Raw genomic sequence first — 23966 nt, 5'->3', positions numbered from 1 at the left:
TCACTTAACATATTTTCTAGAACATATCTCTGTCATTAAGCAATGCATAACTGTATTGTGAAGGATTTACTAACTGATTAGATGTGGGCTAGGAAAGGAAGAGACGAAGATTATTTCATTTCTTCCTTGGTAACTTAAAGTATAGGGTTATTATGAACTGAAATATAGATGACTATAGGAAAGCAGATTTGGGGGGAATTTGAGGAACTCAGTTTTGGAGTGTTGAGTTTCAAGGTGCCTTTTGGACATCCAAGTAGATATGTATAGTAAGCAATTGGTTATATCTTGAGGTTGGGGCAGCGATCTGGACTAAACATATAAATTTGGGAGTCATCGACCAAAAGAAGATATTTAAAGACATGAGATCGAAGATCTTAGAAAATAGTTCACATAGAGAGGAGGTTTAGAGACTGAGTCCAAGGCACCCCAATATTAAGAAGTTGGCAGATTAAGAGAAACCTACAAAGGAATCTGAGAAGAAGTGGCCAAAGAGGTGGGGGAAAACCATGGTTTGTATTAGTGATCTTGAGAAAGTAGTATTAATGGAAAGAAGGGAATGAAAGCTTGATTGAAATGGGTTTAAGAAGATAGGAGGATGTGTAAACTCTTGAGGAGTTTTTCTACAAAAGGAAATAGAAATGTTTTAAGTAGAGGGGGAAGTGAGGTCAAGACAAAGCTTTTTTAAAAATAACATATTTGTATGCTGATGACAATAATCTAGAAGAGAAAATTTTGTGTAGGAGAGAGACCTGGAAAGAAATCCTTCAGAAGGCAGGAATCTAATATGCAAGAGAAGGGGCTGCCCTTAGAAATGTGCACATCCTTCTGCAGACTCTGGAGGGAAGACAGAATATATGGGTACAGATTATTGTATGCAGTAGATACAGTAGTGTAAGCTTGTGGAAGTTCTCATCTGATTGCTCCTATTTGCTCGTTGAAATAGGAAACTAGGTAATTAAGTAGCTGAGAATGAAGATGGAGAAGAAAGTGTTTGAGGTTTGAGGAGAGAGAATTATGAAACAGCCATCCAAGAGAATGGGAGAATGAATGAGCTAAGGAAATATGATTGCCAGATGCGGTTCATTTTGAGGTTTGCTGAGGTCATGAATTTGAAGCAAGAATAGATATTTCAGTAGATATTATTAATGCTTTGTCCAGATCCTCTTGGATCCCTTCTTAGTGTTGCTGTACATGTCTTGCCTTTGTTGGTTTTTGCTTCCAATGAACATGGCTCTTTTTTTCGCAAACTGCCCTCAGGCTGCTGGAGCACACTTTGCTCTTACTGTTGTAGTACCTGAGATGGACCTTAACCACTAGTGATTCAGAAGTATGAAATCTTCATTATCCTTGCTTCAGAGACATGTTTTGAACTTCGACACGGCAGAGTTCTCCCATTATCTTTACCCCCACCCACACACTGGTGAGATCAGGCTGAAGCTACCCTCTAAGGGACTTTGTCTTAGACCACACCCTCGCTTGTCTTTCTCCCCTTTCTTGACCTGCTTCCTCAAATTTCTTATTAGTTCCCCAAACATTTCCTTAATAAGTCACTTGTATATAATTTTTTTTCTCATGATCTGTTTATTGGGAACCTAACCTAAAACAGTAATTATGACTGTATGTGTCTTTCTTCAGCTATGGCCAGTTATATCACTGTAAGCAAAAAAAAAAAAAAAAAAAATGGATTTAACATGGATGGAAGTTTTGCCAAGCAAACACCATGAAGTGAGGAAAGGGCAAGTGAAGTGTACTGAAGGTGTATTCAAGGTAGTGGTTATATAATTTACTATCAAATTTAACCTAGTTAAGAAAGAATGTATTAGTCTGTTCTTATGTTGCTAATAAAGACATACCCAAGCCTGGATAATTTATAAAGGAAAGAGGTTTAATGGACTCACAGTTTTACATGACTGGGGAGTCCTCGCAATCATGGCAGAAGACGAAGAGCAAAGGGATGTCTTACATGGAGTCAGGCAAGAGAGAGTGTGTGCAGGGGAACTCTCCTTTATAAAACCATCAGATTTCATGAGACTTATTCACCATCATGAGAACAGCACAGGAAAGACCCACCCCCATTATTCAATTACGTCCTTCCAGGTCTCTCCCACGACACGTGGGAATTGGGAATTATGGGAGCTACAATTCAAGATAAGATTTGGGTGGGGACACAACCAAACCATATCATTCCACCCCAACCCCTCCCAAACCTCATGTCCTCGTATTTTAAAATGAATCACGCCTTCTGACAGTCCCCCAAAGTCTTATTTCAGCATTAACTCAAAAGTCTACAGTCCAAAGTCTCATCTGAGACAAGGCAAGACCCTTCCGCCTATGAGCCTGTAAAATCAAAAGCAAGTTAGTTACTTCCTAGATACAATGGGGGTACAGGCATTAGGTAAATACACCTGTTCCAAATCAGAGAAATTGTCTGAAACAAAAGGGACTACAGACCTGATGCAAGTCCAAAATCCAATGGGACAGTCTTAAAGTTCCAAAATGCTATCTCTTGACTCCATGTTCACATCCAGGTCACAGTGATGCAAGAGGTGGGCTCCCACAGTCTTGGGCAAAGGACATGGTCGGGGGATATGAGGTGAATGGCAGTATGATCAGTGGACGGTAGGTCTAGGATTGAAGGATTGTTGGAATTGAGGTACTAGCAGGAGTGAGTGGAAAGGCAGGAGGTCAGAGGTAGAAATGTTTAGAAACTAGGATTATTCAGTGCTTTTACTGTTGATATTGCTAAAATGTAGGGTGTAACTCAGAATTACTGTCTGAGATAGTGTCAAGGAAAATATCACTGGTGGAGAAAAATTAAGGAGCTTATTGGCCTAAATGTTAAAAGGGACATCTGTGTAGATTTTGAAATCAGGAATGAAGACAGGAGTAGTGTGAATTAGAGTAGTAGTGAATATGCCAAAGTCCTTAAGAAATGAGGGGAAATGATCTGAGAGTTAGTAGGTGACTGCAAGAAAAAGGGGTAGAGGGTGGCAGAGTCTCATGGCCTGAGATTCAAAGCTGAGGGAAGAATTTACACAGGAGGGAGAGCAAGGAGTCTGGAAGTAGCAGTGAGTTTCAGGAAGGATATAAACTCCATCCAGGCTTACTAGAAGACTGATGTGGGAAAAACATCTACCACTTAAGAAGCCTACAAAGGAAACAGGATTCTCATGGAAAATTCAGGTTTTAATTAGAGCAAGGAGGTAAAGGGTCTATTCAGAGAAGATATTGAAGCTGTATGGAATTGTGAAAGACTGTGAGTTCCAGGGGCACAGTGGAAGGATATCAGGCGTTGAGGGGGTGGAGAAGATGTGGGAGAAAATAGGGAATGTGCAGAGTCTTATGGGAATCACAATTCAGTAAACAAGTATAAACGGGAATTTGGGACTTCTGGTATTGATGATATAAAGAGGGGTAAAGAGCACAGTGAAACCAGTTCTGGTGGTCTCAAGGCAGCAGTGCTGTCAGTGATAGGAAATGGGAAGTGGTAGGTATGTATTGGGGCTGGGGAGGGACAGTCTTACACTAAGTTAAGTAGTCCGGACTCACTGTTTTTCTTTCTTCTTTTTTTTTTTTAATCATGCCAATTTTAAAAACCTTTGTCCTGTGTCACGAATTCTATTTATCATGTGGATAAAGTGCAACTGTATGTCCTTACCCTGTGTATATTCAGGTATTCAACAATGTCTAATAATATATGAAATAGCAGCTCAAGTATGATTTAAAAAAAAAAAAACTGTCACTAAACTGACTTCCTACAAATCAGAGTCCCTCAGATTTCATGACTGTGTGTTCATGTTCAAACTTCATGTTGAGTTTTGGTTGGCTTAGTCTGTTTCTGTAGTCATGGTTCCAGAAGACGCACCTCTAGAGGATGGGTAACCACTTCTAGGGAAGTCCCTAGCAAAGCACCTAGCATGGTGCTAGCTCTGGTACACTGTGATAATGGAAGTGTTTGGACACTCTCCAGCTCTTTTGGCTGATGTTAAATTCTTCCTTCTCAGTAATGAGATTCTTGACCCGTCATTGATGACTCCATTGCACTTGTCAGGAGTCTTCCGTTTGACTGTATCTTTGATTCTGCTTTGCCATCTCTCATTTTTCACTGTGGCCTATTGAATACATAGGATCTGAGCAACTTCTTAAGAGAAACTCTGTCTGTTTGTTTCTTGTTTTCCGGCTTTGTACTTTTATGCCTCTTGGACCATATACTCAGTGTTTCCATGGGCAAACACTGGGTCATTTTTCTTTTAATCTTCTTTTTTTCTGATCTCTTATCAACAGCAAATACATTTGAGATGCTGTTGGCATCAATATAAAAAGTTTTTTAAATTTGTGGAAATCCAAAGGGTTCAGGAGGAATGCTTGTGAGTTCAAATTTGCCAGGATGGTTGTTACCCTTCGTCATTGCTCACTCAATATCATAAACCTTAATGAGCAAACCAAACTGGTTGTCAGAGTAGATAGTTGGTGAAGGTCTGAGTCTGCTTAGTGGTTTTATTAAATGCACTTGATCAGAATAGTCATGAATCCACCAGTCATGATTTCCACCAAAGGAAAAGGAGTAAAATTAAAAAGCAGCAAATCCTGAATATTTTCAAATCTCTGCACAAGGGATTAGATGGCTTCTTAGATATCCACAAACATAACGGATTCCCTTATCAGGGCCTGTGCTTTTCTTTTTTCGTTCCTTTCTGTTAAAAACATTCCTATAAGAATTTCTGAGTTTCTAAAGCTTAGAGATGCAGGTAGATGCACCCTCTAGGAGGATGCCATGAGTCTGAGACTTGTTAACCGTGACATAAATAAAGGGTTAAAAAACCTTTCTCCTGCTCTGTGGATAAATGTATCTAAGTTTCTAGCTCTATAATTCTGAAAACTTGGTAAAGGTGGCATATCAGATGTGTTTCCAGGCAACATTCCTTATGGTAAAAATAACATCTAATTAGTAAACTGCATCTGAACTGGAAAGTCTATAAATGAACTGTTTAAGTATCTGGTGGAAAGGCATAGCTTTGGGCTTTCCTAAGTGTAGAGGATTATTTCAACTAGTCATGTCTTTTGCTAGGGCCCTGGAAGCTGGTGCCAAAAGACTGCTACTACAGATAATGGCTTCTGTAGGGCATGAGGCTTTACTATGATCTAAATGTTTGTGTCCCTCAGAAATTCATATGTTGAAATCTTTACTCCCAAGGTAATGATATTAAGAGGTGGGGGTCTTTGGGAGATGATTAGATCATGAGTACAGTGGCCTCAAGAATGGGATTCGTGTTATAAAAGAGACCCCAAAGAACTGCCTTGCCCCTTCCACCATGTGAGGAAAGAGCAAGAACATGCCGTCTATAAGAAAGCAGGTCCTCACCAGACACTGAATCTGCTGGCGCCTTGATTTTTGACTTCCCAGGCTCCAAAAATGTGAGAAATAAATTTCTGTTGTTTATAAGCTACCCAGTCTATGGTATTTCATAATAGCAGCCTGAATAGACTAGCAGCCTAAATAGACTAAGACTTCTAAATCAAGGTGGTACCCATACTCACCCATTTCCTGATCTCATTCCCTCTTACCTGAGCTGTCACCGAGGGGAAATGGGGGCATGGAGTAAACCCTGGACTGCTGCAAGGAGTCTGCTGAAGAAACTCATCTGATGCCGCCATGACATCATGGCGTTTATGCTCCTAAGGGAACCAATGCTATGGAATGGCTTAGTAGGGTCTCGTGAGATTGTCTGTTTAAAGTCTTCTCTAACCAAGTAAGTGTCCATGGCTGCACACTTACATGCAAAGATTTTCTATTTGTTAATGGAGGTTGGACACATCAAAAGTACTATCTCTTAGGTTATAGATCAACACATTTCTCTCAGCACCAAATATCTTGTCCAAGAACTAATCAATAGTTATGACTATTGGCTCAATGATGATTCTTACATTGAGACCATCAGTGATTCCAGGCTCTTTGGAGGCCTGATGCTTGGAGTGGTTAAATTTAGCGAGTACTGTATTGACAGTGTTGACAATGATCCTCCGATGCAAATGGGCTTCTGCAATTTTTTTTTTGTCTTTGTTATAACCATTTTAGATACTTCCTCAAAAGAGAAACTTTTGTTTTTGTTTGTTTTTGAGAAATTCATATAACATAACATTTAAAAATTTAACCGTTTTAAAGTGTATAAGTAGTTGTTTTCCATATATTCACAATGTTGTACAATCATCACCACTATCTAGTTCTAGAACATTTCCATCACCCCCAAAGAAACCTCATACTTCCCAATTTTTTCCACCCCCTATCCCTTGCTGCTACTAATCTACTTTCTGTCACTATGGATTTGCCTATTCTGGACATTTCATAGACATGGAATCACATAATATGTAGTCTTTTGTGACTAGCTTCTTTCACTCAACATAATATTTTCAAGATTCATCCACATTTATTCCAAAGGAATAAAATGAATCAGCATTTTATTCCTTTGTATTGCCAAACAATAGTCCATTGTATAGATATACCACATTTTGTTTATCCTTTTGTCTGCAGATGGACATTTGAGCTGTTTCTAATTTTTGGCTGTTATGAATTGTACTGCTGTGAACATTCATGTACAAGTTTTTGTGTTAATTTTATGTGTTCAGTTCTCTTGGATGTATATGTAGAAGCAGACTTGCTGGGGCACTCTATCTTCAACAAGAAGCTTTTAGTTTTTTCTTTGTATTTCATTTGGGTCATTTACTATCATGAAAGACCAGTGCTTTATATAAGACTAGAGAACTGCCTCATCAAAAATGCATCCAATCAGATGTTTGGCATTTAAAAAAAATGTGTTTGTAAAATTCGCTGTAGCCGGGCGCGGTGGCTCACGCCTGTAATCCCAGCACTTTGGGAGGCCGAGGGGGGCGGTTCACGAGGTCAGGAGATCCAGACCACGGTGAAACCCCATCTCTACTGAAAAATACAAAACATTAGCCGGGCGGTGGCGGGCGCCTGTAGTCCCAGCTCCTTGGGAGGCTGAGGCAGGAGAATGGCTAGAACCTGGGAGGCGGAGCTTGCAGTGAGCCGAGATCGTGCCGCTGCACCTCAGACTGGGCGACAGAGCGAGACTCGTCTTAAAAAAAAAAAAAAAAAAAAAAAAAATTCGTTGCAATTGATCGTTTGCAGCATCAAAGATAAATTGTTCTATATCAATAAAGACAGGCTAGCCTGTAGTGGTCCTATTTCCTGACCACTGGTGATTATCTCCACCTTCATATGGTAAAAAGGCACTCACACAGGATTAGATGGTACCAAAACCAGTGCTCCTTGATGTGATTGCCAGGGAGGATGGGTCTGATTTACAGAAGACATAGATACTGGGGCTGCTGCCACACTCAATCTAGGATCATGCTTGTTTTTTCTTGATGGAGGTTGGAGTCCTGTGAAGAAGCTTCAAAGATTATTTTTTCTACTTTCTCCTATTACCTGTTACTTTAAGGTTTGGTTCTTCTGTTTATTTAATTTAGGATCTCTCCTTTATATAGTTGGATTCTTCCAAAGTTGGGTGATTCTTAAATGTCCGTATTATAAGTGAAGGAATAGACTGAATAGTTTTGGTAGTGGAAGTGTCTATCCTTAGTCTAGGTGAGAATTTCTGCTCATCTGGCAGGGAAAGTCAATGCCCTGGTGTCTGTGAGTTAGTTGGGCCAGCATTGCACTTCCCTGGGCCAGATGCTCACTGTGGGACCTCACTTCTCAGAACTCCCATTGTAGAGAGCTGAACTCACACACTAACCTTGTTGACACTTATGAGGGTTATCTCTCTAAAGGCTGATGAGGGGGCATTAAGCCAACTGCTCCTGCATCTTTTAATTCATTTTCTGACTGATAACTTACAATCTCTCCTCAGATTCTTTATTTACTTACATCAGTCATTGTTCTACAGGTTTACTTAGATTGTTCTACAGGTACTCCTGATAAAACTTCGGATTTGCAGTCAGGAAGTGTGATTCTCTCTTCTACCTGTGTGAGTCACAGATTCTCCAGCTGCCAGTATGTTGCCATCTGCTTTAATCTAGAAATTCATGTTGTGAGCTGCTGATAACACCCCTCTTGATTTTCTAGCATTGAGACAAATTTATTTTCATTTGTTTCTTCTGACATTTCAGTAGGATTTGGGGATGAAGGAAAACATATCTTTGTAATTGACTTTTTTTTTTTTTTTTTTTTTACTTTTATCTAGAGCAGGGCAGTCCAATCCAACCTTTTATCTCCAGAAGGGCTTTCAAACATATGTGCTCAGGAAAAAACCACCAGGTTCACTTCTTCCTAAAGCACATAAGGTATAGTATACAAATGTAATGATAAATTCTTTGGTGACAAATAAATGCTTTTAATATACACAAAGCCAATTTTCTTTTAAAAGGCATCTTATGATTGCCAAATAACATAAAATGTATTTTATTTCTAATGAAAATTTCCCTTGAATTATATCTTTTTTTGTTTTAAAAAATGATTTGAAGTTGAAATGTAAGTCTATCTTTAGGCTATTAATCTTGAACAACACCCAGTTCTTTTGTGTATTTGATTTTCCTCTACACTGTTGGCTAGAAGTAAAATCAACCAGTGAATATTTTCAGTGCTACTCATCTATAGATGTTTTGTTTTGTTATATATTTATTATATGTAATAGTATCTACTCAGAATTATTTTAATATATTTGCTATGACAATCCTCTAATCTTTTGGTGATAAAAAGAAAGATTTGAATAAGTATTTTATAGTACTCTCTAAATATTAGACAGTAAGAATTATAGAAGATTTTTGTTAAAAACTAGCTTTTTCTGTCTTCAGAAAACAGGTATTATCTGTGGATTTTCAGAGAACAAGAGGGGACAGAAATCAAAGCACTGTAGAACATTAAAAGCACTGTGCATATTTAGGGTATGACTGTAATCATGTACAGCAGGTGCTTCCTAGGCCCAGCTCACTGGGGAAGGACAATTGTGGGGTAGGCTTAATACTACAGTAATAGAAAATGTAGATTCTATGAGACTTTCTTGGTCCCATATCATATTCCCAGAAACATGAAGTAAGTTGGATGCTTAAGATAAAAAAAAGTTGGGTAACTTTTATTAAATATCAATTAGTATGGCTGAAGGATAATCCCCACGCATGCCCCAATAAACAGCTTTATTTGTCTCTTTTCTTCATGGCATCCCACCTGAACACATCAGAACAGGGCATAATGCTCTCAGCCCTAGTATAGCTCCCAAGGATCTGGAGTACTCTGTTTCAACTCCCTTCAGTTTTCTCAACTCTGCATTGAAAAAAGCAATGCTCCTGCTCTGTGATCCACTTTTTGCTTCTCTAACCCTTTTGCCCTTTCCCCTTTACCTCCTCCCCCTCATTTCCCAACACCTGAGTGGTTAACACTTCTTTCCACAGCCCTTGGTACCCCTGGCTGCTCTCACCCTGGGCATGGTTTCGTTACTTTTCTGTTCCGGTTATTGCCGCAGCTGCATAGTTTCCCCTCCTTAGAATGGTCAGTCACCATTGCCTGAGTCTGGGGCCAGGTGACTACATGTAGATGAGCCATCGTTACTTGGCTTGCATCAACAGCTCTGCCCTTGGGTCCTGAGTGATAGCCTGTGCATCTGTCCTAATTAAGGAAGCCATTTTTTCCCCACTATCTTATTTGGGCTCCAGTTTGCTTCTAGCTGCCTACTTTCCTGGTAGTTATCTTGAGCTCCACAGCAGTCATGAGTGCCAGGAAAGATCCCCATGCCCCTGCCCTGGAAACACATGCCTCCCTTGCTCTCCAGAAAGGGCGGGTACTTTTCCTTCCACCACCACTCACCTCTCACCCCCAGCTCTTTGTATTTGACTGTGGCAGAATGCTAGAATAGAGACTTACTTGAGCTTCCTTGGAAGACATGAAAGAGTGAGCAGCCAGCCAGGGAACTGCTGAGGAAAAAGGGATGTTTTATGATAAAATATGTGAAATATTGTGAACAGTAACTATTGCCTTCACATCATCAGAGCCAGGGTTAAGTCTCGTGCAGGTGCTCATCTTCTTATTCTAATTAAATTACATTTTTTAGTAGTGGTCTAATTTATAATCATAATGCTTACACCAAGACTACTATTAGGGAAGTTATTACTATTATCCTCTGGAGTATTTGTTGATACTGTTTTACGTTGTTTTCTAGCCTTAAGGTTAGCTGATGAGTAGTTATTACATTTACTTATAATTAAATCAGTTTCTCTGATTTTTAATGATTTATCATCCTATTTAGATTGATAGAGAATTTAAAGTCCAGAAAGCCTTGTTTTCAGTTGGATTCCCTGTTCCCAAGCCTATACTGTACTGCAGTGATACTTCTGTCATTGGAACAGAATTTTACATAATGGAACATGTGCAGGTAAATTAACACTTAATCTTATTTTGTTGTTGCTTTTACTTTTAATTATGAAGTTAATTAAGATGTTTTATGATACTTAATAAATGATATAGTTTGTTATTTAACATTTTAGGTAATTAGATTGCTTTGCAAAGACTTACAATTTTGTTCAAATTTGAGCACTTACAAAGGGAGGGATGGTATAGACAAAAAACAAATTTAGTAATTAAGGGGTATTGACTTATTCTTAAATTTTCCTCTAGGTGTCAGTAAAGAGCTATCTGTAATGGCAATAACCAAATTGTCCATAAGGTAGTAGGGAAAACAAGACTCCACATAGGTCAAGACATTAAGAACAATAAATTCAAAATGTGTTTTAAATTTTTTCTGTAAAATAGTTGAGAGTAGTTTTGATGTTTACATTTATCTTGGCATATCCTTTTATTTTCCCTTTGGCATGTATACTCTAATGTTAAATATGTTTCACAAATGAATGTTTTTCTAGTATATTCTACAAAGTATTGATTGCACACATTTAAATAATCTGTTGTAATCACTTCCATAGGGTCGAATCTTTCGTGATTTAACAGTTCCTGGAGTTAGCCCAGCAGAACGTTCAGCCATATATGTGGCCATGGTAGAAACATTGGCTCAGTTACATTCCTTGAATATACAGTCATTGCAGCTGGAAGGATATGGTGTAGGTGCTGGGTACTGCAAAAGACAGGTAATGCATCTACATTAATAGCTATTTTTTCAAGTTCTTGTAAATAATATACCTTGTTAGTCAACAAAAAAACTTATTATTGTATACTTTTCTGAAGCTTGGCTATGACTTTTAACATTGTCCTTCAGAATGACTAGTTTTTAGTATAAAATTATCTTATGTTTTTATATTAGGTTTTGTTCCACAAAATCTTCTGTTTTAGACTCTTCACTTAATTTTCCAATACTTTTAACTATACAATTTTTTCTTATTATTATTTTATTTATTTATTTATTTTTGAGATGGAGTCTTGCTCTGTTGGCCAGGTTGGAGTGCAGTGGTACAATCTCTGCTCACTGCAAGCTCCATCTCCCAGGTTCATGCCATTCTCCTGCCTCAGCCTCCCGAGTAGCTGGGACTACAGGCGCCCGCCACCACGCCCGGCTAACTTTTTGTATTTTTAGTAGACATGGGGTTTCACCGTGTTAGCCAGGATGGTCTCGATCTCCTGACCTCGTGATCCGCCCGCCTCAGCCTCCCAAAGAGCTGGGATTACAGGCATGAATCACCGCGCCCGGCCTACAGTTTTTTCTTTCTAAGTTGGACTGGCAGACATTTACTAAGCTTGACTCTGTGTTTAATACCTGCTGAGTATTGTGTTAAATATCAAGAAAAATATACAATAGGTTCTTCCCCATAGGAACTTATGGTCATTTTTGAGAGACCTGTACACGCATGTCATACATGAAACCTGAAAATGGTGTAAAAGAGTGTAAAATCTAGTAGTAAATTGATACTCATCATAAGAGCCATTCAAAGGGTGGAAGCTGGGTTGCCCTTGCTTATATGGAGAAAGCTTCCTGGGAGAGATATCTTATAATGAGTATTTAAGGAAAGATAAAATTTAGAGTGATGGGGATCATTTTAAATTAAAGAAAAGCAATACTAGATATATATGGGACAGCTTTCCTTTATAAGCATATCATTTTGTGGGAGTTAAGGAAAGAGAAAAGGAAACTAAAGTTTAGAGAATACTTACTATATGCTAGGTCCTACATGGCAGAGTGAGTTGTCGACCTCTCTTTTTTGATCTTTACAACAACCCTAAGATATAGGTATTACTACTCCCATTTTGCAGATGAAGAAAGGGAGGCTTGCATCAATCAAGTAATATACAAGTAAGTGGCTTAGATATAATTTAAACCCAGGTCGATATGACTGGATAAGACCAAGTAAAGATCTTTGCTCTATTGCACTAAATTGAGCAAAGATGCCTTGGGAAATGGAGATTAAAAAAACAAATAAACAAGATGGTCCCACTTGTTGGAGGACTTTACGAGTAAGTTGATTTGTTTGTATTCAATTCTAAGAACAATAGAAGATCTTTACACTAATCATACCTGTAATATATTTAGAAAATTCTATGGATAATAAGAAAGAGTATTAAAATGAAAAGTAGACGGGGTGCGGTGGCTGAAACTTGTAATCCCAGGACTTCGGGAGGCCAAGGCAGGCAGATCACGAAGTTGGGAGTTCGAGACCAGCCTGACCAACATGGAGAAACTCTCTCTCTACTAAAAATACAAGAATTAGCCAGGCATGGTGGCGTGCACCTGTAATCCCAGCTACTCTGGAGACTGAGGCGGGAGAATTGCTTGAACCTGGGAGGTGGAGGTTGCAGTGAGTCACTGCACTCCAGCCTAGGCAACAGAGTAAGACTCTGTCTCAAAAAAAAAAAAAGTAAATGTCTTCTTTTTTTCTTCTAGTCCCCATATTCCCTTTTTTAGGGGTTACTTATTTCTTGTGACCCTTTCCAGAAATTATCTATATCTATATATTTGTGTTTGTGTGTGTGTGTGAGAGAGAGGGAGAGAGAGTGGGTATGTGTGCACGTGTGTTTGTGTGTGTTTGTATGCATTCTTTCTTTTTTCTTCTACAAAGTAGTTGTCGAATAAAGACTAGAACCCATATCTCTTGATCCCTAGGCCAGTATTTTTCTCCTGATAAAAAGCTAGGTAAGTAAAATGGAACTATATGGAAAAGAGACTTAAATGTTTAAGGTTTAGGCTGATTTGAGTGTTTTAGGCTGACATGAGTATCACCAGTATGGGTCTTAAGTATTTAGGAGTAAAACAGCATTTGAATTTTGTTTTAATTTTAGAATTGCTAGATCCTACATTCCACTTTCAGCTTTACTATTTTTCTTATTTATATGTCTTTAGGTATCAACCTGGACAAAGCAATATCAAGCTACAGCTCATCAGGACATCCCTGCCATGCAACAGTTATCGGACTGGCTAATGAAGAACTTGCCGGATAATGACAATGAAGAGAATTTGATTCATGGAGATTTCAGACTAGACAACATAGTTTTCCACCCTAAAGAGGTACAGTTAACTATGTTTACAATTAATTGAGTAGGTCTGTTTTGTGACACAATACTAAGTAAATGCTCCCCCAGAGCACTGAAGAAGCCCAACGGACTCCCTGTTCCCCTACAGCTCAAGACTGTCATCACCACTCAAAATTTTTGGAAAGCAGTCCTGCAGATTTTCCAGCGTAAGTTAGCTGCCTACCTTTAAGACTGGTTCTAATCCCAAGTGGTATTTGGTTTACTGCTTAAAAGGATTTGGGAATTTTACATGCATAACGCTGTTTTCTTCAAAGAAGTTTTTCATCTACTAGTTACAATATTTAGCTTATCCATGTTCTTGCTTTTTTTTCTGGTTCATTTATACTTCTTTGGGGTTTTTAGCCCTATCTCATGAAGAATTTATTATCTGTTTGTTATAAACTCTGAGAACAGAGAATTCCAAAAGCTTCTTGAGGCTTCAAAAGAATTCCATGAGATTAATATAACCTTGCTCTGTGTAAATGTGCACACTGTACTCTTTATAAAGAGTATAAACAAATGAAAGCTGTACTCCTCCACTGAGCACCTGCAATGAGGCCTAGGATTACAGTATAGTGGGAAAGAGGAAACCTCTTCAGTTTTCCTCTGATTAACTGTATGTCTTTGGGCATGCCATTTGGCACTTAGTATTCCTACATGCATGAGAAAGATTTGCAGTTCCCTGAATCCGGCTTCTGAGAGGAGGATTTTCTGGGTTCATTAGTTTTCTTAGAATGCTAAGATGTTTTAGGGCAGGAAGAGCTGCTCTAAATTAGTGTGCTAAACTTCCAGGTTTTGTGTTCCTTTCCTATTGGAAAAGGATGGCGGAAAATACCATTATAAATTGCATTGTTGTCATAACTCAAAGTAGTGTGTATCAATTGAAAATCCAAAAATAATGTAAACACATGTGAGCATGTTTACCCACAGAAGAAAAAATTTTTCATAGAAAGTCCCAGCCTGACCAACACGGAGAAACCCCATCTCTACTAAAAATACAAAATTAGCTGTGCGTGGTGTCGCATGCCTGTAATCCCAGCTACTTGGGAGGCTGAGGCAGGAGAATTGCTTGAACCGGGAGTCGGAGGTTGCAGTGAGCCAGGATCACACCATTGCACTCCAGCCTGGGCAGCAAGAGTGAAACTCTTGTCTCAAAAAAAAAAAAAGAAAAGTCAATTTAGATATTAAAATTATAGTATGTAATTATGTATGTTTGTGCATACATGTGCAACCTGTTGCTACTGGCACTGATGAATTCTGAATTCTAACCTTGTTAATTATCTACCCTTAGACTAGAAAAATTAAATATGCTAATTTATAATCTAGAAAATTATAAAAGCATATGCCTTAAAACATACCAAGATCTGGCCTGTATTTGATCTGTGTCATTTAATATTTTAGTTGAGTCTATATAATATTGAGTCTCTATAGTAGATAACAGAACCCACTAGACTTGGAGTTCTTTTAAAACAATGACTATGTCTTATTCATCTTTATATTGCAGGTGCTTATATGATTCTGAATGAATCTATGTTGAAGGGATTAATTTTAATTATTCACTAAGCAACTATTTCCATCTCATAAATTTGTGCTTAACTTTCATTCCCTAGCAGTGTGAACTTAAAGCAAGTTATTTAATCTCTCTCTGTATCTCTGTTTTTAACTTTTTGTTTCGAAATAATTAGAGTTCCACAAAAAGTTGTAAAAAAGTATTATAGTACAGAGAAGTCCTGTGTATCCATCATCCAAATTCTGCAAAATGGATATTATACAACCATGGTACATTATCAAACCCAGGAAATTGACATTGTGTGCCTTTTAAAATTGAAAAAAAAAAATTTCTGAGTTGCTGGGCAGCTAAAATGAAACAGTCAATATGAGCAACTAGCTGGTACCTGGCACATCAATGATGCTCAATTCATTTCAGGTACCCTCACTTTTCCATTTTTTCCCCTTCATTTTTCTCTCTGACTTTTCTAAGACTACTTGTCAAGCTTCTTCAGAAAAATATTAGGGTATAAGTAAATCTTTCATAATATGTACTAAAACCTAAACAGTGGTTGTAGGGGATGGAATTAGAGGAGACATAATTGTACATTTCTGTAATGTTTAGGATTTGATGTTTTTTGGTTTTCATTTTTAAAACAACAGCATGTTGTGTTTTTGTCATCAGAAAACACAACAATTAAGAAAGAAGACAAAAGCAATTTTAAATGACAAACCTTCCAGGAATGTGTGGGGTAAGCCAGTAAAGGAAACTACAGGATATGGCAAAACGAAATTATTTTCCGTTACTTATTTATAAAGTATTTAAAGCATGTTTGAGCAAGTGTTTCAGTAGCACAACATGCTCACTGCAGTGTTGAAAAGAAATCCAGTTTTCCTGGAAAATGTTGATTTTCCAAATATAAATTTTACCGGTAGAGAAATGTTTAGGATCTTGGAGTTTAATGTAAAATCTGCATATTGTCATTTCAACTTGAAAAATATAATTAGGAACATCCATTGGAACTTGTCAACTTCAGTGATCTAGAAATTGAAACCTGTTATCTTTGACCTCACCCTCTTTACCTTCTGTTCGTTTATTTCTCTGTATCTTCCCTGAGACACTGTAAATTTGATTGCTGTTAATTTAGAATCCATAAGCCCTTCATGACTTCACTTGACTTCTTATCCTACATAAGCCACATGATCATAATCAGTCATCTCAAAAACTACCCTCTTTAGTATCGATTTCATTAATAATTTTTTGACTATAGATGTATGTAAGTAATGTAAGAATTATAAAGTGTCCTGACCTTAGGTTACTTATTATTCTAGAATCTTCCCATCCTGACTTCATATCATCATTATTATTATTATTTTACTTTTTCTAATAATCCTACAGGGGATGTTCATCACCCCTTGACTTTAACCAATTTCTAGCCCTAAACTTGAATCCTCATATTTTTACTGCAGAATAAAGTGGAATAAGGTTAATTGGGTCTGAGACATTTTTATGCCACATGATTTTATCTAGGCTGTAACTTCATCTCTTAGTAAAACCTGTGACATTTAAAAAATGGCCTTTCTAAATCTTTTCTCTTCTTCTCAAACTCTCACATTTCTTGTCCCATCTCGGTTCCCACTCCCAGCATGTGGTTTTGTCTTCTACTTGACTCATCTTTGTCCTTTCAGTCATTTTCCAGCATAGCCTGCTTTCTAGGAATTACATCATGCCCCTGAAAAGTTCTCTTTATATTGTTGAAGACGTTTTAGTCCGCTACACAATATCACCTGTATGCAGATTGATGGGTGATATTTTTCTTTTTTTTTTTTTTTTTTTTTTTTTTTTTTTTTTTTTTTTGAGACGGAGTCTGCTCTGTCGCCCAGGCTGGAGTGCAGTGGCCGGATCTCAGCTCACTGCAAGCTCCACCTCCCGGGTTTACGCCATTCTCCTGCCTCAGCCTCCCGAGTAGCTGGGACTACAGGCGCCCGCCACCTCGCCCGGCTAGTTTTTTGTATTTTTTTTAGTAGAGACGGGGTTTCACCGTGTTAGCCAGGATGGTCTCGATCTCCTGACCTCGTGATCCGCCCGTCTCGGCCTCCCAAAGTGCTGGGATTACAGGCTTGAGCCACCGCGCCCGGCAATGGGTGATATTTTTCTTTAGCCTCATTGCCAAGAAAAGTTGTCCCTCTTGAGCAGCTGGTTTGTTTTTGACCTGCATTCGCTGTAAAGATTGTGAGTGACCATGCTTCACACTTTATTTTACCCGCTAAAAATTCAAAGCAAATCTTACTACCCACACTAACAACTCTGCATGTCCTATCACATTCAATTATGTGTAATAACCTTACTCCTAGCTTCATCTTTTTATAACAAATTCTGTTATTTTCTTCCCTGCCTTCTTCATCTACTGTTTCTTCTGTTGGATTGTATGTATTTTTTGTTTGTTTGTTTTGAATGCCAATACACATACATATTAATAAAATTCAATGGCATAAAAAGTATACATAAAATGAATCTCTCTATAAAGAAGATAATTTAAAAAACTAAAAGCTTTCTGTTGTGCTGAGGTTTCAGAAAAACTGTCAAAAATCATTTTACTAATAAGTTCCTTAGTAGCAGTAAGATGATTTAGTAAATGTCCAGATCAACCACTAAAAGTTATGTTGAGCTTTTAATAACTCTCAACACAAACAGGCATCGACAGAATTCTATAAGTTATTGCTAATTAATTTGCACTAATTTATGCAATTTGATGAGCCATCAGCTTTTCTCACTGGCTTTTGTTTTATGGCTTTGTGTTTTTACCCCAAAAATGGTTCAGATATTCTGAAACATAACTCCAGAGAAGTTTCCCAATTTGTATTAAAAAAGAAAAGTAATCATTTATCGCATAAGTGCCTCATCCTTTCTTTGGATGTTAAAAGCATAGATAACAAATAGAATGATGTAAGAGAAAAATGCATCCATCCTCTTCAGTAGTTTCACAAACCTAACTAGTATAGTAATTTATAATACTTATAATATTACAAATTTATAGTATAATATAACCACAGTAAAAGCTCTTATAAAGTCATAGAGAAGGAGTGATCAATTTTTTTCCACAGTAACAATGGCCAAGTGTTGATTGCCTGGCTATATATGTGAGGCTCTGTACATATTCATCAAATAAATACATATTGGCCATCTGTTGTGTGCCAGGTACTTTGCTAGAAACTGGTAAATGAACTATACGTGCTACCTGCCCATTTAATCTTCAAACTAACCCTGTGTTAAGAGGTGTATATTATGGCTGAGAAAATTGAGGATTAGAGAGGTTAACTAACTTGTCCAGAGTTATACAGCCAGCAAATGGTAGAGCTAGAGTTTGAATACAGGCCTGTCTGATTCCAAAGCCCACATTTCCACACAAAGCTCCAGTAATGTGTGTAAGTTTGCCAGCGGAGCAACGGAATGCAAGCACACACGGTTATATGGAGGCATGAAACCCAGTAACTCCTATTACCTAAATGGGGTCTGCAGTTTTATATAGCTTGGATAACCTGCCTAGAGTATTGCTGCAGCTGCCTCACTGGCCCCCTATAGTATATTGAAATCATAGTAGCCAGAGTGACCCTCTTAAAATACAGATCATGTCACATCTGTATACAGAACCCCGCAGTGAAGGTTCCCCTCTCTGGACCTCATCCCTCCTGCCTTAATCCCTTAAAGTAACCACAGCCATAGCTCTCAGTTTGGTGCAATATCCTTTCAACTTTCAGTATTCATTTATAATCTTTCTCTTTAAGCAAAAATCGGATCATACGCTATGTACTATTCTGCAAATTGATTTTTTTGGCCATATGTACAGCCAAATGAACATAAGAAATGAACAATAGAATGTCCTGTATCCTTAACATCAAGATGTATATTCCCTTTGGGAGGCTAAGGCGGGTGGATCATGAGGTCAGGAAATCGAGACCATCCTGGCTAACACGGTGACACCCCGTCTCTACTAAAAATATAAAAAAATTAGCCGGGCGTGGTGACAAGCACCTGTAGTCCCAGCTGCTCGGGAAGCTGAGGCAGGAGAATTGCGTGAACCCAGGAGGTGGAGCTTGCAGTGAGCGGAGATCGTGCCACTGCACTCCAGCTTGGGCTACAGAGCGAGACTCCGTCTCAAAAAAAAAAAAAAAGAAGAAGATAAATATGCCCTTGATACATACTGTTACAAGGTTGAATGAGGAAAACTTTCTGTTTTATTGGTTCCACGTTACATGATTGTTTTATGTTGCTGTGTAATGGTGGATTTTATATTTATAAAACTAACAGTATCTTTTATAACAATTATGCTTTGTATCTACAACGTGAAATAACTTTTAAAAGTACTATGGGTGGAGTAGTACATTTGTTATGTAGTTAGATTAATTACTAAAGCAAATGTTTAATCATGCATAACATGGATTAATAAAATATAAGTAATTCACTATAATTCCTTTTTATCACAGTTACTTTCAGTTGAGAAGTTTTAACTGCTTTTGCATCTGCTCATTAGCAGAGATATTAAGGCTGTGTAAAGTAAAATGAGAAGGATTGATGGCCAGCGATGGAACCAGAGGACTTAGCTCTATATAACCAAGGCTAATTGGCTATTTTATAAATGAGATATGCCACTGTGGGTAAATACCTGAAATTGACTTTTGATGGAAAACATGATTTTGAATGTATTCGATGTTATTTCTTTATTATGCTTGTTTTAAGTTTCAATATGTTAAAGACCTCTGTATTTTTAATTACAGTGTCGAGTTATAGCGGTGCTGGATTGGGAGCTTTCAACCATTGGTCATCCTTTGTCAGACTTAGCTCATCTTTCCTTCTTCTACTTTTGGCCAAGAACAGTTCCAATGATAAATCAAGGTTCTCGTATTCAAGAAAACTCAGGTATGAGAACATAATGTTGTCTAAATTGCTATTAATATAAAATTGTCTTTATTACTTTCATAATTAAAATATAAAATCCTGCAATTTTAGATAGTAGTTTTTGTTTCTTAAACATGTTTCTATTTTATTATTATTATTATTATTACTTTTAGATGCAAGGTCTTGCTCTGTCACCCGGGCTGGAGTACAGTGCCACAATCATAGCTCACTGAAACCTTGAACTCCTGGGCTCAAGTGATTCTCCCACTTCAGCCTCCTAAGTAGCTAGGACTACAGGCACATGCTACCATGCCCAGCTAATTTTTTAATTTTTTGTAGAGATGGTGTCTCACTGTGTTACACAGGCTAGTTTTAAGCTCTTGCTCTCAAGTGATCCTCCCACCTTGGCCCCTGCAAAGTGCTGAGATTAGAGGCATGAGCCATCGTGACTGGCCTATTTCATTTTCTTTGTTAAATTTTCTGAACTTAGCATGCCACTTTTAGTAATTTATGACCAAATGTAATCCTTTGTATATGATAATCTTTTGGAAGTCAAGGTTTAGAACATGTTTTGTTGTATGGGCTAATGTTTATTACATTGTATTTTACATATCTGTCTCATAACATTGTGAAATAGTCACCATGACATTTTAATTAAAGTTTATATTACATGCCAATTTTATAGGGATACCATCAATGGAAGAACTGATTTCAATATATTGCCGCTGCAGGGGAATTAATTCTATTCTTCCTAACTGGAATTTCTTTCTTGCCCTTTCATTTTTTAAGATGGCTGGAATAGCACAGGTAATTAATTGTTTTAAACATGTGTTTTGCCATTATTTACCAATGTACTGTTGACAATGTTTTCCAGTCTTCCAGGTTTTATATTCTTTATCCTTAGATCATTTTGCTTATCATAATGACAGGTATCAGACGTGGGTAAAATATAAATCCAGAATTTACAGAATAGGAATTTGGCAAGGAAAAAATTTGAGTAGCAAAATGTATTATCAGTTTTTTGTATAATAAACTTACAAGATGGAAGGAGGAAGAAAGACTGATATAATGATAAAAAGAGAAAAGCAGGTAAGGGTTAGTCATTTCCTGAATATCCAGTGTGAGAAAAAGCTAAGATCTTTTGATGATCTCTGCCTCAGACTATGAAACCATTTATTAGTTAGGGTTGATGATGAGGGAAGAATTATCTTTGTACTTCTCAGAGGCCAGCACAGTATCTAGTGTGTAGTAGCCTCTTAAAATATTTTTGAGTAAGTAGATGAGTAAGATTTTTTTATTTTCATAGTCATATTTGTGTGATTAATTTTAAAACATAATAGAGCATAAATTTAGTTTTTTTTCTAATTATATTGTGATCTAAACAGATGCCTTCTTTGTACTAATCCAGTTTTCAGGCACTTTGAATCTTGGAGGTTTAAGAAATTGAGATGCTTCATCAATAGCAAGGGGCTAGGGTTTAGAAGAAAAACAGGTGAATAAGTTCAAAAGCAAAAAAGAATGAGAAAAGAATGATTAAGGAAAATTATAATAATTGACTTTCTGTCCTCAGAGTTCATACTATCCATGAACAATTGAAATAGTTGTGTTACATCTCATCTTGTACCCTGAGTTAATCATGTTGAAAGAATGGGTTTCTCAAAATGGGTATGTCTCTGTATTTGACAGTTTCCACAAATAAGATACCAAATAGGCTTTAAATTTGAAATGGCTTTTCATTTCAAATAAAAGTTTGACATGGATTATGATTGACATTAAAATGTACAACATAGGCCAGGTGCGGTGGCTTATGCCTGTAATCCCATCACTTTGGGAGTCCGGGACGGGTGGATCACCTGAGGTCAGGAGTTCTAGACCAGCCTGGCCAACGTGGTGAAACTCCATAGCTACTAAAAATAAAAAATTAGCCAGGTGTGGTGGCATGTGCCTGTAGTCCCAGCTACTCAGGAGGCTGAGGCAGGGGATTCGCTTGAACCTGGGAAGTGGAGGTTGCAGTGAGCCGAGATCACGCCACTGCACTCCAGCCTGGGTGACAGAGTGAGACTCCGTCTCAAAAAAAATTGTACAACATAAACTATGTATATTGTACATGTAGTAGCTTTCAAGATGATCATAAACATTCCAATCTCATTGGAAATATAAAATTGAATATGATAGAAGAACTATTAGAGTGTTTTATTGTATAAGGAATCATAAAGAAGACACAGTGATGTTTGTTTTTAGGGGAGAGGAAAGAATTTATTATGTTGATAGTACAGAAATGGAGAATTATCAAAGAAACACTGATTAGCATTCAACTAATACTGTTCAAAAGAGACAGTTTTACCTAAATTAGGGGCCCAAAAATGAGATAAAATGTTCTTAGAGATCATCTCATTGTCTTCCCTTTGGTTTTATAGTTTTTTTAATCTTATTTTTGTTTCTTTAGATTTTCCCCCATTATGAAGGAGGGTAGTGATCTTTAGAGGTGAAATAACTTGCAGACTTGGTATCTTTGGTAACTGCTGAGATCATTTTCAAGTTTGATTTGATTATAAATTAGAATTATGTTAGGATGAGAGTGCATTAACTGGATGATATGAGTATGACTCTTTAGAAGGGTATAATTACTCCTGCATGTACATTGATACCATTGATAGTCTGTTTTACATCTTCATACCGTGTGAGTATAATGTCCCACATAACTGAGAAACTGGAAAGATTGATTGGATAGTTGAAGGACGGTTTCCAGTGAATTTTAATTGTTCTACGTTTATTTGTAGGGGATATATAGCAGATATCTTCTGGGAAATAATTCATCTGAGGATAGCTTTTTATTTGCCAATGTTGTGCAACCTCTGGCAGAAACTGGACTACAACTCTCCAAACGGTAAGGAAAACAGATTCCTTGGCTAACTGAAATTAGAGCCTTTATTGGGTATGTGAAGGTTATAAACTTTAGGGGAGTAGGGATTATTTTTATTGCATACTGCTGCCAATCACGATAGTTTTTTTTTTGGTAAATCTCTTCTATGCCTAAAAACAAATTGACCTAAAACATAAAGAAAATCTCCATATTTAAGTTTAAAAGTATTTTTGTGCCACTTGAATGTGTAAACTTTTAAGGATATAGGTAAAACTCTCAAGTGTTTCTTTCTAATATTTAAGTCACTTACATATACCTAATTTTAAAAATGCATTGTATAAGATGATTTATTAATTTAGAAATATTGTTCTGTTCCACTGTTATATTTCATTAAGTTTTATTCAGACATTTCATAAGCATCTTTGAAACCCATCATCATGTCTTCATCAGCGGGAGCACTTTTTCAAGCATCGAACACACTTTGCCAGTTACATTCCCATTGCTTACCAAATGCATGTGTGATGCTGTCCCAGAAATTCTGCTTAAGCCACAAGTACCCATGGCATAATGTTAGGGCAATTGCTTTTTCCAATTTATCTTATAGATGGGTATTTGTTCTCTCTACACCATTACAATTGATTCTGTTGTGCTTCATAATGACCTTTACAGGTCTTCTTTGTTTTATTTTAATTTATTTTTAAGTTCCGGGATAAATGTGCAGAGCCTGCAGGTTTGTTACATAGGTATGTATGTGCCATGGTGGTTTGTTCAACTCCCACTTATGAGTGAGAGAGAGCATGCAGTGTTTGGTTTTCTGTTCTACAGATCTAATATTCAGCAGCTGTATTTGTGAGGCATGTATTAATACTAAGAATAATGATTATTTGTGTTCAACTTCTTTGCTTTTTCTTTTGGAGAGTCTGACAGGTGACTTCAATAAAGATTCAAAACTAATGAAGCAGGATTTTTTGCTCCTTAGTTCAGCTAAAATCCAGGTTCTCGTCTCACAGGAAAAAATAGGCACACAGACACATTAAAGGGTGAGGAGGCCCGATTTATTAAGCGGAAAGAAAGCTCTCGGCAAAGAAAGAGATGGTCCTGCCAACAGGCTCCCACTTCACAGATTGAATGCCAGGCTACCACACGCTAGCTGAAGAGGCCAGCCTCCTCCCCCTACATAAGGCTCAAATTCCCGGTGGCTCCACCCCATTCCCCCAGTGTGCAGGCGTGCCCCCAGTCCGTTGTGGGCACGTCCA

At 37.5% G+C, this 23966-nt stretch overlaps 1 protein-coding gene across 1 annotated transcript in view; it reads left to right on the top strand.

Annotated features, from left to right (window-relative positions):
- The window catches only part of ACAD11 (acyl-CoA dehydrogenase family member 11), a 98146-nt gene that overhangs the window by 5521 nt on the left and 68659 nt on the right, over nt 1–23966 (top strand). Inside the window, exons 2-8 of the mRNA XM_005545782.5 lie at nt 8205–8304; nt 10260–10385; nt 10930–11091; nt 13293–13457; nt 19727–19868; nt 20533–20654; nt 22628–22734. Coding sequence (XP_005545839.3) covers nt 8205–8304; nt 10260–10385; nt 10930–11091; nt 13293–13457; nt 19727–19868; nt 20533–20654; nt 22628–22734 — 924 coding nt within the window. The remainder of the gene's footprint in view (nt 1–8204; nt 8305–10259; nt 10386–10929; nt 11092–13292; nt 13458–19726; nt 19869–20532; nt 20655–22627; nt 22735–23966) is intronic.

Source organism: Macaca fascicularis, chromosome 2, assembly GCF_037993035.2.
Source record: "Macaca fascicularis isolate 582-1 chromosome 2, T2T-MFA8v1.1".
Taxonomy (NCBI): domain Eukaryota; kingdom Metazoa; phylum Chordata; class Mammalia; order Primates; family Cercopithecidae; genus Macaca; species Macaca fascicularis.
This window is presented reverse-complemented; position numbering and strand designations above follow the sequence as displayed.